This window comes from Cydia strobilella, chromosome 1, assembly GCF_947568885.1.
Source record: "Cydia strobilella chromosome 1, ilCydStro3.1, whole genome shotgun sequence".
Taxonomy (NCBI): Eukaryota; Metazoa; Arthropoda; class Insecta; order Lepidoptera; family Tortricidae; genus Cydia; species Cydia strobilella.
In genome coordinates, this window is record NC_086041.1 from 21,703,327 (window position 1) to 21,722,370 (window position 19,044).

The 19,044-nt window shown below is 35.9% G+C and overlaps 1 protein-coding gene across 1 annotated transcript in view; it reads right to left on the reverse strand.

Annotated features, from left to right (window-relative positions):
- The window catches only part of LOC134741935 (pituitary homeobox homolog Ptx1), a 66,887-nt gene that overhangs the window by 13,774 nt on the left and 34,069 nt on the right, over window positions 1–19,044 (reverse strand). Inside the window, exons 3-4 of the mRNA XM_063674812.1 lie at window positions 8,858–8,983; window positions 4,703–4,944 (exon numbers count right to left, since the gene is read on the reverse strand). Coding sequence (XP_063530882.1) covers window positions 4,703–4,944; window positions 8,858–8,983 — 368 coding nt within the window. The remainder of the gene's footprint in view (window positions 1–4,702; window positions 4,945–8,857; window positions 8,984–19,044) is intronic.

A 19,044-nucleotide genomic window follows, 5' to 3' on the forward strand; every position in this document is an offset into this window, starting at 1 on the left:
TCTCAAGCTACATAAACTAATTACTGACATAGATATACCTTATCCTATTGTAAGTACAAAGTTTGAGAGCAATCTAGCTAGTCGTTTTAAAATGAGAGCGGAACTACGGTTTTATGGAGAACCGAGCTTGCCGGGGACCCTTAAGTTATTGTCCGTCAAACTATCTTCTGATAGTTCAGCCGGGACGTGCCCCCTAGCCAGCCGTAATCAAGTAATCCAAGTTGAATGTAAGAACTTCACTTCGCTCCGCTCGCTCGTTCGATTATCCAACATGTTTTTAACTATTTCAAATGTGTTTAATATTTACAAATATTACCTACCTACAAAAGAACAAAAATCTGACCAATTTAGAAGTTTATGGTTAGTTCTTTCATAATACATGGTAATAAAAATATACACCGCCGCATCGTAAAGTCCTGTTGTCGCTCGGTGACCTAATCTTACAATTTCAGGCCGTAATAAATTTTTCAATTTTTGAAGCGGTTACTGAGCTACATTCGGAAACTGAGCGCGTTGATTGATGTTACCTATTTAAAAACCTGCCCAATCGCTGCCAATATTGATAATTTGCTATTACCGTTAAGTTACACGCTTCAGTTTTAAAAATATAACTACTCACGTAATGTTATCACGACCTCCCAGTTAGTTTATTCTCATACCGATCATAAAGTCATGTTCACACCCAATTTGCACCCGACCGGTTTACAACAAGCGTTTAGTTAATTCATATTTTACGGCTAATTGAGTCATAAGCAGGCAATGACCCTAATGAGAACAAAAATAATGTCGGTCGATTTGACGGCGCGAGCGCACGATTTATTGGGCGAGCAGCGCTAAGCCCGCCAGGGATTAGGGTTGTCAAAAAACTATCCATTTATTATTAATTTTATTGCCAATTACTATTTCGATAGATTTTAAGAATATTTGGTTTTTGACTTCACTTTAAATTATGCGTGCAATCCGAAAAGCGTGTTTTGAAGGCATAGTCTAATCAACGAAAATGAGCGGGCTGAAATGATCAGAATTCAAATAATTTAATTTGACATGTCGTGCGCCTTAGAGGGAAAACGTGATTCACCATCAAACATCAAATGAACATGTCTATTCTCATTTTTTTTGGAAAATGAGATTTTCATTTCAAAATGCAGAGCTCTTAATGAACTATAAGTATATCTTTTGCTAACACTGTATAATATATGTAACACAACTTTTATTTTATTTAAAAAAGACCTGGTCACGGAATTACCATACATTTTGACATGGTTCCAAATTTTAAAACCACGATTACTCAAAATGTTACTAAAGTGTTCTTTCCGTGTACCCTTCACATACGTTAAGAACTTAAGAAGTGAGAATACTTTGCGTAGTACTATTATTTTTTCTAATATTATGAAAAAAAAAATAGCAGTACAATTCTAGAAAACATTTACCAATACAATAAGTTCAACAGTCGAGATAAATGAGACTATTTTTACTTCGTGTAAACAACACTATTTCATGAGTTTCATGAGTAATATTCAAGACATTTCCGCTCATTTATTGCCTACACGATACATCACGATGGTATATAGTATGAAATTCCATTCATGATATTATTTCAAATAGTCTGACAGCCCTGCATACATTCCGATCGCAATGTTTTGAAGAACACACGCGGTCGATTGCATTCGAAATTAATATCTACTTGAAGTGTAAGTCTGGACTGGAAAGTATCGATTTACACCATTTGGTGAAGGACTTGGACTTAAATATGTTACATGTAATGGGTTTTATATAGTTATGTATGACAGGAAAACGACGATAAATTGCAAAGCAATTATTTAGTTGAGATAACTTAAAAAAAGGTAAAAGTTTTCTGTGGTATGTTACTATGTAGATACCTCTATTTTGTTTAGATTCATTTAAAAATGATTTTATGGCCCTGGTCCGTAAAATCCTCATCTGCCAACACGTTAAGTTATCATTGTAACTAATCAGGTCGATAGTGTTTTCAAGCTAGCAAGCGTTTTAGGATTAAGTCGCTCTAAATCTTAACATAGCGAAGAAACCGTCAAGTATTCCGTGAATCCCAGAAAACATTGTTAATAGAACAGTCGTAACCGCAGAATCTGAAACAGGCCTTCGGAACTATTGACAGTGAGTGTGGGTGCGATCAGTCTTAAGCCGGGGATTATGATAGGACCGAAATAGACGGTTCAAATGCTCAGGGATTAAGGGATTCCATGTTCCGTCGGAGGCACAAAAATACCGAGCAACGGATGCGCCGATTAGTCTAAACACTCGCGCGCACTGCACCTCCGCACTGGGACAAAAAGTCACTTCTATATTTAAGATTACTCATTAATTTTGGCTATATGGACAGTTACGGTGATCCGACCTATAAATTACTCCACACTACCCTTGCAGTACAGTACTTATAATAAATATTAATTGGTTGTGTTAGTATCTTTGTAGTTATTTACCCCTGTAATAACTTGCCAAATTTTATAATAGCTGTTATAAATTGCATATACATTTGTGTGCAATATAACAGCAGCCAATAAGCAAATGAAAATTAGGGGAAAATTATAACTTTAGATCAATTATATTGGATCTTTTTTTATAATTCTTGGCTGGCTGGTCGAAATATTTAGCAGATGGCGCCAGCATAGCTTGCCCTGTCAATCCCTAGAATTGAGTAAAATTTTTGTTTTTTTAATGCCCTGGATGCCAGCCCTTTAAGCCAAATCTCAAAGAAAAAGGGGCATGCTATGATGGCGCCATCACTGCAAACCTTTGACAGTTGCCAACTCCATTAACTGTAACCCCTCTCAGAGTGTACTAGTAGACTATCATTCGGACTTTGTTGTTGATTTCTGACCGACTACTTGGTTTGTCATAGGCGGCACTATCATGTAGGTAGAGCCTCAACGAACAAACAAAACCAACTATAATCAATCATAGTGGCAACAATGGCAAAAGGATGAGCATATTATTTAGTTTTTTTTAACGTGAATCATGCATTAGTAACTTTTTCTCGTTCGGATGCTAACCATCATTACAACAATATTTACCTAATACCTACCTGATTATTAACTGCTTTCAAACTGTAAACTGTAAACGATAAACTGAACTGGAACAAACACCTGGACAATAAACTGAACAAAGCAACAGTAGCCTTTTGGGAATGCCGGAGGATGGTAGGTAAAAGATGGGGACTTGCCCCTCACATTATACTGTGGCTGTCCAAATTGGTAATAATGCCAATGATCAGCTACGGCGCGGTTGTATGGTGGCCCCGCACCCAGCTAACCACAGTAATAGACAAACTAAATAAAACACAAAGACTAGCATGTGTGGCTGCAACGGGCTGCATGAGAACTACTCCGACTGCAGCTCTAGAAATAATGCTAGGACTCCTGCCACTACACATGTAACATACAGAAAGAAGCGGCTGCCACAGCTCTTCTTTTGAAGAATCTAAACCTATGGACATCTTTCAGCTCATCGCACAAGAAGATCTATGAAAATACGATCTCAAAAATGCCCATGCTGGAAGCGCCTATCGACAAAATACCAAAACCTATGATCTTCTGGAAAGATTACGCCATATCGTTAACAGAAGATCCGAAAGAAGGACTAAACCAAACAAACCTAAGAATATTCACAGATGGCTCAAAAACAAACGAAGGGACAGGATGTGGTGTCTTCTCAGAGGACCTGAACATACACATCACAAAACCCCTTGGTGAACACAATACGGTATTCCAAGCTGAATGTGTACGAATAATAGAAGCTTGCAATGCGATTACAAGACGACAAGTGAAACACGAAACCATACTAATACTGTCAGACAGTAAATCGGTACTACAAGCGCTATGCAGCGACAAACTTACCTCAGAGCTTATACTTGAATGCCATCGGAGCCTCACTGAAGTGAGCAAAGAAGGCAACAAAGTAACAGTACAATGGATAAAGGGGCATAGTGGATCAAGAGGAAACGATGCAGCGGATGAACTGGCCAGGAAAGGTTCAGAAACACCGGCATATGGACCCGAGCCAATTATGCCTCTACCAATATCCTACATACACAACCAGCTAGAACAACATCACAGACAACTGCACAACAAGTACTGGAGTGAATTGAAGACATGCAGGCAAACCAAAGAAATTCTACCGAAACTGAACCACAAGCTTACCAAAATATTACTGAAAACACCAAGAAGCCAACTACGTAAAATAGTAGGATTAATAACAGGACATAACACACTAAACAAACACCTACATAATATGGGTAAAACTGACAGCCCCATGTGCAGAGCGTGCGTGGAAGAAGAAGAAACAACAAAACATATTCTCCTAGACTGTAAACAGGTAGAAGTGTATAGGAGCAAATACCTAGGTAATCCATGCACACTAAAAGAGGCAACTAGCAACCTGAAGACTTTGCTAGGCTTCGTGGAGGAGCTGGGGTGGTTAGAGTAGCGCTACCTCGTTTCACGAGAAATAGGCACATTGGATGTCGATTTGCGGAAAATGCCCAGCATAACTAACTAACTAACTGCTTTCAAAGTAATAAAACATTCCTTGTTACTTTTACAGCTTTTGTAACATTAATTTTATTAAAGTTGATTGTATAGTTACTGTGCCGGAAGTTTTGTCACTTTAGACATAATGTGCTCTAACCAATCCCACTAAATATAGAACAAAACAGTCGACTCACCCTAACTCTCGCCTCCGTGAGGTTGGTCCACATGGCGATCTCTTCCCTCGTGGACATGTCGGGGTACCGGTTCCTCGCGAACGTGGCCTCGAGCTCCTGCAGCTGCTGGCTGGTGAAGTGCGTGCGCTGGCGCCGCTGCCGCTTGTTCTTCTTGTCGCCCTTGTCGTCCAGGCCGTCGTCGCCGCCCACGCCCGGAGTCGTCGACTCCGTTTTGATCGTCGCTTCTGTGAGCGGCCGCGAGTCTGCGATCATAAAGTGCAGCACATTATTGTTATTTATCCTAATATGCGTACATATATCATTCATATTTTAACGGGGATTTGTTAGATAATTTTCAGAAACGCATTTTGTCTGAGTAGCGAATTTTCACATTGCGGTTTTTCAGTTCAGTTCAGTTCAGTTTCAGTTTCTTTATTCATAACAAGAGTTACATGTCAATTTTATTATACATATTTACATCTTGTGTCTATTTTATATTAACAATAATCAGTATCCCATTTTAATAATAATCACATAACATTTCACCATCGCAAATTTCTTTATTCGTCTTTTTCATGTAGCGATTTTTCATGAAGAGTTTTAAAATGTTCACGTTTTTTTCCGCTTATTTTTACCATTTCGATAATTTTATTAATTAACTGTAGCTTTGCCCTAATGAGATTAGGTTGGGCATATTGCATTTTTTGGATTTACGATTAAAATGCTTACAATTTAATATAAAAATGAAAAATTAATGTCTAGCTTCAGGTCGTAAATTTGATACAATCCTAAAAGTATGTCCTTCCCTCTATAATAATTATTAATAAATAAATATCAGAATAAAAAAATATATTAAATCAACGATTATGAAAATCTCTAAATCGTGGCTTAGGTACAGTGGCTTACTGCATCTAATGCTTTTACGACGCCCGTAAATTCAAGCTCCATGCAGCACGTGCTTTATTTATGCAATAAAATCGATTGCGTATGCAAGTGCTTCATTGAAATCATTATTTATTCTTAACAAAAACATGGGGCCGCGATTAGCTAATTATTAATCTTAAAGAATCTGAATTAGAGTAAGTACTTATTTATTTTTTGTATAAATATCAAGTTTTTCTAATGACATATATACCTAAATAAGTACCTACCCCTTTTCTCCAATCTTACAGTAACCAGGAAAATGATTAGGTAATCAAAGAGTTTTTGTCGAGTGCAGCAGTTCAGTTGTCACTTTGTAAACCGATGGCAATCATCCATGGACGCAACGCTCACTTATCAACACATATCGCAGAACCTCTATAATTACATGTACGTATATACAGCGGGCTTATCGCATTGACACTGGGATCCAGCCTAAACCCATATGCGCGGACTGATTGCCATCGACCTCGTATCTCGAATTGATGTAATAACCTATCACTCCCCAACGAAAGGGGCGATGTGCATTCCGGTACAGTTGGTTATGAAATCGTACTAAAATTCATGGTCCTTTCTAGGTCATACAACATACAACGACAAAATAGAAGTGCAGAAATAACTCCTTGGGTTTCATTGGATAGGTACCCCTCTTTCTAGAGGGTATAAGCGGCTGTACCTATGTATACCGATTCTTACTGTTTTAGCTGTTAGTAGCGTTTCGCATCCCATCGCTGTGGGATGTGGGAACGTGCCAGTTGTACGCACAAATTCAAACTTCATCGTTTCGTTTTATAGAGTGATATATATATACATATACAATTTTACATATATATAACATTCAACTGTTTTATGTTTTACTGTTTTCTGTTTTATTAAAAAAAACATTTATATTAATGCTCACCTTTCTGTGTTAATACTTTGCTGTTTTGTTAAAAAGTGCTGGTAACTTATTTGTATGGGTAGGTTTCACATTGAGTTGTCCCTTATATTTGCTGTATTTAATTCTAGATTACAATATAAGTCAACTGTTGGAATACCCATTGCTACAATTATATTGTAATCTAGAATTTATTTTCATATATTATTATTATCTATTATTCATTAGTGCTTATCGGCTTAAGGGTTACAAATTTATTGTACCTACTTATCTTGATTGAAGACTCAATAAATAGTTCATTTTGAAATCGAGGCCGGCCGCCGCTAGTAAATGTAAGCATGTTCTCATGCTGCTTTTGATTAACGATATCCTTCAGTGTCTACAAATTATAATTTTAAATCTGATGTTGACAGTCTGAAATTAAATCGTAGTAATTACAGCACATTTGGATATATCCGTATTATAAATACTACCTATTAAATGTATCCAATAATCACGTGTAGGTACCTGATACTTAAAACCGTAGCTACATGATACATCTACGTTATGGACCCAGTTTATTTTAGTATTAAACGCGCGATTATATAAACTCGATTATGCAAACGTCAAATAGATATCTAACGTGAATTTCTAATAACGCCGACGCTTCTAATCAAAACGTTTGCGGAGGATTATCGCGCGCGTATCGCGTTTATTTCGACAACTTTATTAAAACCATCAATCTGTATGGTTTGGCAATCTCATTGGCGTATAATGAACAAGGTGGGATTACGGTCTCAGGTTTAGGCGGAGCGCTACCGGTGGAACTGGCGATAAGGTCGATAGAGGTTGCGATAGCGGCTATCGCCGATACGCTTTGTGAGTCGCCGACCGATCCATCACCACGCGCAACCTTTGCGTTGTACCGACGCGATATGGACGTGTAAATATCGCACGAACATGTGTTACCGATATCGGTACATGGCCACTTCAACGATCACTCTATTCGATAACATCTTTAATTTACCAAGTAATAGATAGTTATATAATAGGTGTCTGTTTCTGGCGACACTTATTGTTGTAAAAGTTATCGAACACGCAAGATACCGGGATTTAACGACAAACTATATTATTATATGTGACCTGGTATTATGATAATTTTTTATCTTATCAATCATCACTTAATCTTGATAGATATCAAGATGAGTAAGTGTCAAAATAGCAAATTCATACACCGCTTGATGTAAGTACCTACTAAATAGCTATTAGATTGAAATGATTTGAATGATTGATCCAAAACATAAACACTGGTATATTATCGAACAGTTTGGGTGCCCGGAAATCTTACTATATAGGTAGTCATGGAAAATCATGATTTTTGTTTTGAAAGAAGCCTTTAATCGATATTATAGAATTCCGTTAACGTTCAAGGTGAATGTCAAACCAATCAGCAGTAAAATGCCACAGAATAAAAAGCATAAAAATTGCATAATTAGAGCAAGCCGTTCGCCGGCATGTTTGTGAAGGCATTAGAATAAACGCGACGGTATTTGCCATAGGTTTCCCGGCGCTCACTCAGTTTGCTTTTAGTATCAAGTTTGTCACTTTGTGTGGCCACTTTAATGAAGAGTTATAATTTGCCACGCTGTTGTATTGTGTGAGGTTACAAATTCATTGGCGTTGAAGGTAAAAGTCCTGTTAGCAAAATCCTCGTAATTTACAATATTCTTCTTTATATATGCTATCTATTTCGCATTACATCCTTCTCAAGATACTTGTTTAAGAAAATGTATTTTTACTATCCGTATCCGACCACTATCCGTATTGGGTATGGTCATATGGTGGGATACCAGACACTCGAAGCAAATTTAGCCTTGATACGGTTATTTCTTCATTTACTACGAGGCCAGACAAATAACAGTTACCTCTTAGCGCAGATATCTTTTAATGTTCCAACTTCCACCTGTTCCAAGGCACAATCTCCGTCCTCGTAAACTACCCTTACTCAACCTCCCAAACAGCAGTACCAAGTCAAATTCTTAGCCACAGCCGGGCACTACCTCGAAGCTATAGTCGCCCCGAGCACCATTAGTACTGATTAGATATTTATTAATATTATTTAAGTTCTGACACTGTTTTTGTTAATAATTTATTATATTTATGTATAATTCAATTATTATATTCCTATGTATCATGTTTGGTGTATACTGTAAGTGACATTGTAATAATAAAATAAAAACTACGCAATTGTTTGATGGGTGGACGCTTCAGTAGGGTGTGTCTTTAGAAATTTGATCTCTCGACATGACTCCTTCTTTGTTTTCATCAACGTATAGAAAACTAATCAGATATGCCACAACTTACAGCAAGGTCAGTATGAAGTGAAGACGTGTACTCACTGTCATCGTTGTGCTTGCGGTCGCGGCGCGGGCGTGGCGGCGCGTATAGCGACTGTTCAACGCCCGAGCCGCCCGACGTCAGCGACGAGTGCCCGCTGTCCCGAAACTCGCCTGTTTCCGCCCATACTGCCAACACAGAATCTTAATGTAACTGCAGAACATTGATTCCTTGACATGATATTCGAAAAATTTACAGATCCAACACGTAGAGGCCCCTTGGAGAAGTTTGCTGTTAAATATGTAATACACCCGCTAGAACCCATTCACGGGTACAAATAGATTATTGTATTTATTCTTCTATGCTAGGTTTTAAATATATACTGTTGATTTAGTTTTATTATTTTATAGTGTCTCTTACTTAGCAAAACGGTTCTTCTAATAAGTTACTTTTATGGTGTCTAGTAAAAAAATACAGGCGTAACTTAAACAAAGCTACTTGTTAACTGAAAATGAATTCGTGGCATGTATTAGGCCATTTTCATGAATATGTTTCTTAATTATTTCATATTAGGTAGGGACGGAAAACTATTTCGCAAATAATCCAGTCAGAGTGAAAATAATTAGTTTCCGGAATATTTTCAGTTTCAGCCATAAATTTTAATTTAGTGTGGGTACTTATTAAGAAGCAATGTCCATTTTTTAACTGACTTCAAAAAAGGAGGCGGTTATGGGAAGCTAAAATAACTGCATACCTATTTCCACTTGTCCACCTTTGGTGTAGGTGCTCCCGATGCTCTTTAACATAAAATAAAAATTCTGGAAATACACTTCCAACTTCAATAACCTCATTTGTTATCGCTTTCAGATAATCATGTCTGCTCTTGAAAAATCGATAATTCCCGGTAAGCACATTGTATTAAACTTGTACTTTCGTGTTCCTCGAGATACTTACACAGCGGAGGTATGCGCTGGAGCACATGACTTGTGTTTTACTCGTACAGATAGCTTTGGTGTTCTGAAGTGCCGCTATCATATCATTGTATTGGGATTATTTGAAATCATTGATTCAATCATGTATGGTTTTAATTTTCATACAAAATATATAGTATTTGTTATTATGGTCTTTATTTGTGTAGCAAACATAAAAATATTCATCATTTTATTTAGCAAATAATATTACGAGGACTTTATATCAAAAGAATTAAGGTACATAAATAATATACAATTTACAGCATTGTCTAATATTCATCTAGCTCTATAAGAACCACCACCACGCCTAATGGAGGGTTTTGCCCTATGGGTTGCTGTACATATTAGGTTTGACGTTTTAATAAGAACATAATTTCTTATCAACCGATCTCATTCAATATAATCTTCGAAGAAAGTATTTATTAAGCTTTTTTTAAGTTGGGGGACACAATATTTTTGACTTCGGAGAAATTATTTTCAAAACTTAAAAAAAAAAATTTGCTATTCACTTATCAACACGTTTATTAAGAAAACACTCACTTACATGTAAGGAGTGCCCCCCTAATTTATTCATTAAAATATATCATATAGTTTCTTACATACCTACAATAAAAACCTTTTGTAGCCGCGGTTTAACCTAAACCTAAAGGTTATACTTACTTTTTCTTCATTTCCATATTATTAATTCACTTTGTCTTTTTCTTGTTAATGGGAAATACCTATTAAAAGATACAGTACCATGAAATTGTACGTACGTACTTTACAATTTACGTAAGTAGTTACAAACATGTATGTTCTAATAAATTAAATGAAAAAAGCAATTAGATAAAAATAAAAGTGTTATACGGGTGGCAGGTAAGTACATTAAAATACTTTGAGTCGTAAATTAAACGTTCTCATTATTTAACGAGGAGATCTCGACAAAATAATGTATTCGCCGAGCGACGATGACGCCCCGTCGCTTACGGGCAATTAAGTGTCCCCGAACACTTGTTAACAAATTAGTCACCGGAGACGCCCGTGTACGTGCGCCCTTATTTATAGGCCCGCCAGATGAGAGTCGCACGTGTATAATATATGTCATATGGATGGTATAGAAAGGATGCCAATCTCTCATGGCAGAATTGTTGCAAAAGTGACCAGCTTTCAGCTGTAAATATTAGTTCCTAATCTCGCCGGTGGCGCTAGGTAGGCTCTGAGACCAAGGAGTATTGTAATAATATAGGGGACTCTATGACATGAACCATACAGGTATAATAATGTAGAGATGAAATGGGAGAGGGGCAGCAAATAACCCGACCAAATTACGTTGGTTGTTCCTGGTATGTTGTCAGGAATGTTAAACGTGTTTTTAATTTTGTCGCATTGTATAAAATACTAGGTGTATGGTCTAGGTACTTCAGTGTATGGTGGCGCCGCCTATTTACTGTTTCTTACGGTCACTTTTTGATACATGAGGATTCATTTCCTATATGTACATAACAAATAGGTACTTTAGGGTTAAAAAAACACAAGTTCATCTATAGGATACAATAGTTTTTGTAAACATATACTCAGTAAACTGTATCTACAATATGTATGCCACTGAATGCTTAAAACAGAAGTGCCTTCCACAAGTAAACACACGAAGCACGATCTCAGGTTGAAAACATAATATTTTTTTAGATGTTTACACGTATACAGTTAGTTACCAATGAGGATATAATAAGATAGAGCGTTACTGTCATAGTAAATTTTGTAACCACTGTAAATTCACTGCCATCTATCGACATACTTTAAAACTAAAAATTAAGATTTATAACAATACGTTAAAATGTATTTAAATATGGATAAATGATTTTTTTATTTGCATTAATTATTTTTATATGATTTTGACCCATGTTCTTTTACTGGTATGCGTTAAAATTATAAATAACAAACGAAACCGTCATCGCCCTCTATACGAGAGTAGGCCAAAACTAGTGGCGCCATCTGATCGAGAATCAAATTTTCGTGATTTTCGAGGCACGTTTTTTCCTTAGACTGTATCATAGAGTAACTTATACTAGAGCGGTACTGTCATAGTAAATTTTGTAACCCCAGTAAATTCACTGCCATCTGTCGACACACTTTAAAACTAAAAATGAAGATTTATAAAAATACGATAGAATGTATTTAAATATAGATAAATGATTTTTTTTATTTGCATTAATTATTTTTATGATTTTGACCCATGTTCTTTCACTGATATGCGTTAAAATTGTTAAATAACAAACGAAACCGTCAACGCCATCTATACGACTGTAGGCCAAAACTAGTAGCGCCCTCTGAACGAGAATCAAATTTTCTTGATTTTCGAGGCACGTTTTTTCCTTAGACTGTATCTATCTATTACGGAGTTATATCTATCTTTGACTGTATCCATCTATTACGGAGTTATATCTATCTTTGTAGTTTTTACTAATTAGCCAGTTCAGGTTTTTAAAATTAAATGGCTTGTGTCCAGTGGGACAATTTAGCCAGTGTTAAGGTATTGAGAGCTAGGTATATAAATCATACGAAGATTATTGAACGGTTAGTACAACACAGTGTACGGTTCTTACTGTTATTAGCTCTTGTACAACAACAAGTAGCCACGTGGGCTACCAGCCGTTGACTTCAGAATGATGCAACTAGGGAACAAATCAAATTATTTTTATGAAAATTTTTGATTTTTGTTTTTCAAGTAGTACCTACCTACCTACCTACCCTACCTACCTACTATTATACAAATTATAAACTGAAACAGATATCATACTCTATGGAAAAAAATACCAAGTCCACCGGTGGCCCCCGGTTCCCGCCTCAGCCACCGGTGGAATTGGTAATTTTTTTAGTGTATGGGTTCTCTGCCTTTTCGCCGAAAATTGTATTGCAGAATTTCACTTGGCAACCAACTTTTCGCCAAAGTTTCATTTGGCCGAATTTCATTTCCCAACTTTACATCATCATCATTTTTTCTATTTCAGTTCAGAATAGTGATTAAATATGTAGTTTGTTTAGAAATCTGACATATCTACCGAATACCATTTATGACTGTATTTTGATTTGCTGTGAAGAATCTATTCGTGGAGAATACAAGTTATTTGTACCACGTTCCACTATAGGATCGCAACGAGATAAACTACGTTGAGTAGCCATCTTTCGAGTTATTTAGTACTGTTTGTTCCATATCTCAGACACGCACGTGTATCCCTTGTTTGACAAAGAACAACAATGCTTTCACTACGAAATCTTTCCAAGGAACGCCTATTTCAGATGTCTCGCATGCACGGCGTACTTGCTCCCAGTAAAGTTAGACTTAGGTGGAGATTGAGCGGCAATGGATAACATTTTATATTATCCCCAGTATTGTAAAATCTTACGGGATTATTTATAATGTGTTAAACACGATACGCGTTGTATCTTTTTTTCATGTCCAAATAGAGATCTGTAAAAACATGCTAACCTTCAAATCCTAACCTTGCCTAGAAACGTTTTAAATTTTTGATTGTAATATAAATCATTGTATGCCACTCTATAAGATATTAAATAACATTGCCGGAATACTTTTAATTAAAAGAAACATTCCTGCATTTGTTTCGTAACGGCGCTATCAATCGCGCGGGGCGTGACTCCGATCAAAACAATGGGATCAGCGTGAAGACGAGTTCCAACAAATACACACGAAAAAAATCGACAAATTAACAATTGAAACGAGCTTTTTAATAGGTGAAACCAAATGCCACAACGTAATTAAAATATCTCAGTAGATAGTCAATATTTATGTATACCTAAAGTTTTCCGTGTCCCGACGTTTTTATATTTTATTAATAGACATTTATTTCACAAGTGGTAAGCTAAATCTGTCATATATCAGTTCAATGCTGCTTAATTAACACTCTTTAGTTGACGTACCTATAATAATAAAAAATACTTTTTAATTATCAATGTAAGTTAAGTGACCGATGCCAGTCTACAGTCTACAGTAGTAACTAATGTAAATTATCCTGGTAAAAAAAAAACATTCGGCACTGTGACTAGATCCGATATCTAATATGACTTCTGCATTCCTGGGCGCGTAGCCAACGTGAAAATCGTTAACGCTCCGTAGCGTATCGTAGTCACCTCTCTCTATCACTCTTCCCTACAAGTGCGGCAGTGACAGTTGCGTTTCGTTCACTACGGAGCGTTAACGATTACACGTTGGCTACGCACCCAGAGCTAATTAAGGATCGAAATTGAGTTATGTTGATGACGTTGGCGGATAGATGATAGTCAACGCATTCATATGAGAAGCATTCTCGCCTCAGAAAAATCTGAAAGAATTTAATATGTCATTACTCGCAGTAATGACGTAATTACATATTGTATAAAGCACGAAAATGAGGACCGTCTAATCAAGATAAGATTTTTAAATATCAAATACGGCTGCAACTTTCTATAACAGATTTTAAGATTATTTAATCACGTATTTAAAACAGCGTATGTTCGTGATAGCAACACTAATAAATAAATATGATTAAGCTAAATAATGAAGACGAGTACCTACCTAAGTTTTAATTAATCTAGAAAAACTAAGCAAATAAGGGTTGTTATTGAAGGTGTAATTAGGCATTATCGTCACAAACGTCGGGAGGTACAAACGTGAGTGCGCGTTCAAATAAATTGTGTTTGGCCAGATAACAGTGATAAGCGTACGTTCATTGTTTTATTGCGGTTGTAAACCTCTCGGCTGGTTTACAGTGATGAACTGTGGTACCGGCATATCGAAAAGTGGCGTTGTATAGACCTTCTAAAGCACAAAAGTGTTTATAAAAAATAAGAAGGTTGTAAAAAGTGAGTAAAAGATACCACGTCATAAAAAAATCTTATAAAATATGTCGAATAAGTATCGACTACTGACATTTAGGGCTATTCAAATATAACTATTCTTACAACAGTACCTCTTCGTTAATATGAATATGTACGTACTAACAATATTGCAAATATATGTATACTTATATTTTTAATACCTATCTGCTGATGTTGCTTCAATATTTGTAATTATACAGGCTGTAACAAAAATAGTGGGGATGCGTTTAAGGTCTTATTCGGTATCATGTTCTGATTATAAAAAAAGTAAAAAGAAATATGGACTTTCTATGGAGGGTTGGCCGACTTGAACGACCTGCCCCATAGAATTTTTATTATTATTTCGCATCTTTTTTTTTTCATTTCTACTTTTTCCTAATCAGAACACAATACCGAATAAGCTCTTAAAGGGATCCCCAATATTTTCGTTATACCCTGTATTAGATGACTGAAATATAATTAAATGATTTGATATAATCTAAAGCTGTGACTTGTGTCCGCGACTGTACGTAACAGCTGTCACACCTGTATCACCGCCGTTATACGACGAGTCATAACGTTTATGACGCGCTTATGCCTTTTATTGTGAAAACAAATACCTATGACACAATGGAAAATTGATTGTCTACGAATATTTTGCCCTAGATATAAAATTATGTTTATTTGTCTTGTATTTACTTTGTATATTCATCTAATTTTTTTTTAATACAGTTGCTCAAAAAGTGCTACTTTTCGTGGCTGTTTAGGGTGCGGAAAGTTGGTTTTCGCGAACTAGTGCTTTTTACTTTTCCAATTTTTTTAAATTTTTACTTGTTCCAATTCATAACTACTTATTGATGAGTGTTAATATTAGTTTCCTTTAAACGTCGTAATCAACATAAAAACCCACTGTTAATGTAAGAATACGAAAAATATGCATATTTCATATTTTATTACTTACCTCTTCATCATTGTAAGTATTATTATTAGTGTAAGTATTTTTTAATGTTGAAAAACCGTTCTTAATAAGTTGTCTGAATGGAACGGAACGCCTGTCAAAGAAGAGGCGTATTTTCTTACTGCAAGAATGTTTTAAGTTTCCAAAGGCAACATTAGATATTGTTTTTATAAATATACGATACACAAATAATCGTAAATAACGATATTTAGGTAATAATAGTATAATGTTTTAATATTTACAATTGTTTCTGTCTTATAAAACATGCATTTGAAAAAAAAACTTTCATTCAAGTGGGTTCAATAATAATAACAAAATCTATTCTAGTCGAATAAAAGCTAGAAGAAAAACACCTCTTCATAATGTCAATGTCAATGATGTCACAGAATTAATAATATAAAAGTTCCGAATTCCATTCCTTACTTGTTGCTTTTCTTATTTTTTCGCAACTGTATTAAAAAACGTCGTTCGATACACGTGCGGAAATGTCATTACTTCACGAGTACCGAGATATCTTGCCACGAGCCGTAGGCGAGTTTCCCCTCACTAGCTCGGAAAGCCGTCTTTTATCCTTTAAAATAAGCAGGGAAAAACGCATTTTATCCACTAGTGGGGAAAGTAATTTGACCTTGGATGTACCTTGTTTAAGTAGCTTATGACAGATAACAAAACGTAAAACGCTCATAATAATGGTGCTTTCGATATAAATTATCATTAATCAATTGGTTTGAGAATTTATTAAAAAATACCAAATTTAGCTTTATTTAATGATTTTAAGTCATAAACCTTAAATTCCATAAGAAACATTTGTTTTTTTTTAAATGATGTTGAATGTAATTCTGAACGCACAAGTTGAGTCGATGCAATTTCAAAACGCATCGTCAGAAATGTCAACATTGTCAATAAAAAATTTCTCACCGACTCCGATACGTAAAAATACACAACTTCCAGAGTTTTCTGTTATAATATCGTATTATCGTAAAAAAATGAGTGATTCCAGTGATTAAGATGATCTAACGCATGTGGATGTTGCACTTTCCTCGCTATAGTGAGGGGAAAAGTTTTGTGTTACACACGGGTGCAAATGTATTTTACTTCTTGTGTGTTGAAACACTCGCGGGTAAAATACAACTTTGCACCCCTGTATAACAAATAACTATTATCGATTGGGGTTTTGCAGCTTGCGGAAGCCATTTAATAGGTAAATGTTTTTTTAAATGACTATTTCCAAGCAAAAAAAATGTTCACCTTTCGTGCCTTGAAACCCTTGATCAGCTCAAGATTACACTTGTTTCGCTGAGCTTGTGATTCAATTTAGGTATTTTTCGCACGAGGGCTAAACAAAAATTTTGCCTCCTTGTTAAAAAATTAACTGTAGTATTCAAATAGCTATAATTGACCGAAGCGTAGCGAAGGTCTACGGTTTGACTCGCGCATTTTGCTTTTGTATGTCCGGATGTTCTCCTCTACAGCTCGCAATTCTCAACCGATTCTCGTGAAATTTTGTGACCAAATTCTATGACTAAATAGAATTTTTTTGTCGATCCGGTTTTTGGAAATTTTTCAAAATGGCGGAGTCGTGATAGCTCGCGCCTAAACAAATAGTCGTATCGATATCATAATAGTATTTTCTTTTTAAGATATGTTTACAGATGAAATATGGAAAAATGCAGAAACTTTGTATTGCTGGTTTTGGCGGTATTTAGATATTTAGTTTTCACTCGAGAATGAGTAGCTGAATTTCGTCAGCTTAGGTAAGCCTATCGTGGTGTGTTTTGCAAACAATAGCTTTTTTCGTTTGCACCGGGTGGTCCCTGGTTCGATCCCCAGTAATTGTATGCTGCTACATAACTTTTTGTATTTTGTTTTTTACACTTAAAGTTAAATTTCGTATTGTTTTTCTATTTGTTTTTTATTTTTATTTTTTTAAACTAATTGATCAAGCGCGGGCTTAGCGTATTCGTTTCACTTTTACAAGCTTTTATTTAACTAGCCCTAAAAAATATGTTTTATTTTTGTTATTTTTATTTTCTAAAGTGTTTTGAACGGCGGTTCTCTCCTTTTTCCGAATTTCATACAATTTTATTTACAGTTTCTTTTAAAATGCGTAGATTTCTTGCACCATAAACTTTGAGGTTTATGTAGTATAGATTCGTTTGTCTGAGCGGGTTTATGGAGCCAATTATTCAATAATATTATTGAAAAATTCAATAAAAAATTGAGAAAATATTACTCAACGCCTGTTTGTGTGAGTGACCTTTACACTATACATGTCAAACAAGTTGTTTAATAATAACCAAAGATAGATATAACTCCGTAATAGATGGATACAGTCTAAGGTAAAAACGTGCCTCGAAAATCACGAAAATTTTATTCTCGATCAGATGGCGCCACTAGCTTTGGCCTACTCTCGTATAGAGGGCGTTGACGGTTTCGTTTGTTATTTATAATTTTAACGCATATCCGTTAAAGAACATGGGTCAAAATCATATAAAAATAATTAATGCAAATAAAAAAATCATTAATCCATATTTAAATACATTTTAACGTATTTTTGTAAATCTTTATTTTTAGTTTTAAAGTATGTCGATAGATGGCAGTGAATTTACAGTGGTTACAAAATTTACTATGACAGTACCGCTCTATCTTATTATATCCTCTTTGTTCATACCTACAGGATGCGAGAAAAAGGTAATTTTTGACAAACTTTTTTTGACGTGAAACGTAAGGTCTTTAAAAACCCGTAGAGGGGCTCGGATCGAAAACCGATATTAACGAAAAAAGTGTTATGGCGCGGTGGCGGTATATTATGAATGGTTTTGATATCAGTGTATCAACGAAAGTAGCCATTACTCGGAACTGCATGTGCTGCTGACATATATGGCGCCGATTCTGCGCTAGAAACGACGCATTCGGAGCTAAATCGACCCCTATTTGCAGTGTTTATTTAATAATTACTCATCAGTCCATTAACCGATTTCGATACAATTGAGTTCATTTGATAGATCTTTTTGAAATATTATAAAAATAAAATACGCGGTATTATAAAAAGCTGGAAAAGAGTTAAAATGTGGCATTTTTACAGGAATATCACGACTGCGTTTGTTTGAGGCTACCGTGTGCGAAAATTAAGGCATAAAAAGCTCAAATGCGCTCTTACCTACAGGCTTTACAATATAGGGTCGGGTAAAGCCTGATATTCAAGCGCGCAAAGCGCGCTTTTTATATATGGCTCCTGGGACGCCTTTTATATTGTAAAGATTACATACAGGGCGCCTGTGGCGCTCTTTACACTGTAAGGTCGGGCGAAACAAGACATTCAAGCGTGCGAAGCGCGCTCTTTCACACAGGCTTCACACTGTAGGGCCGGACGAAGCCCGACATTGAAGCGCGCGAAGCGCGCTTTTACACGCAGGCTTTACACTGTAGGGTCAGACGAAGCCGGACATTCAAGCGCGCCTTTTACACTGTATAAATTACGTACAGGGCG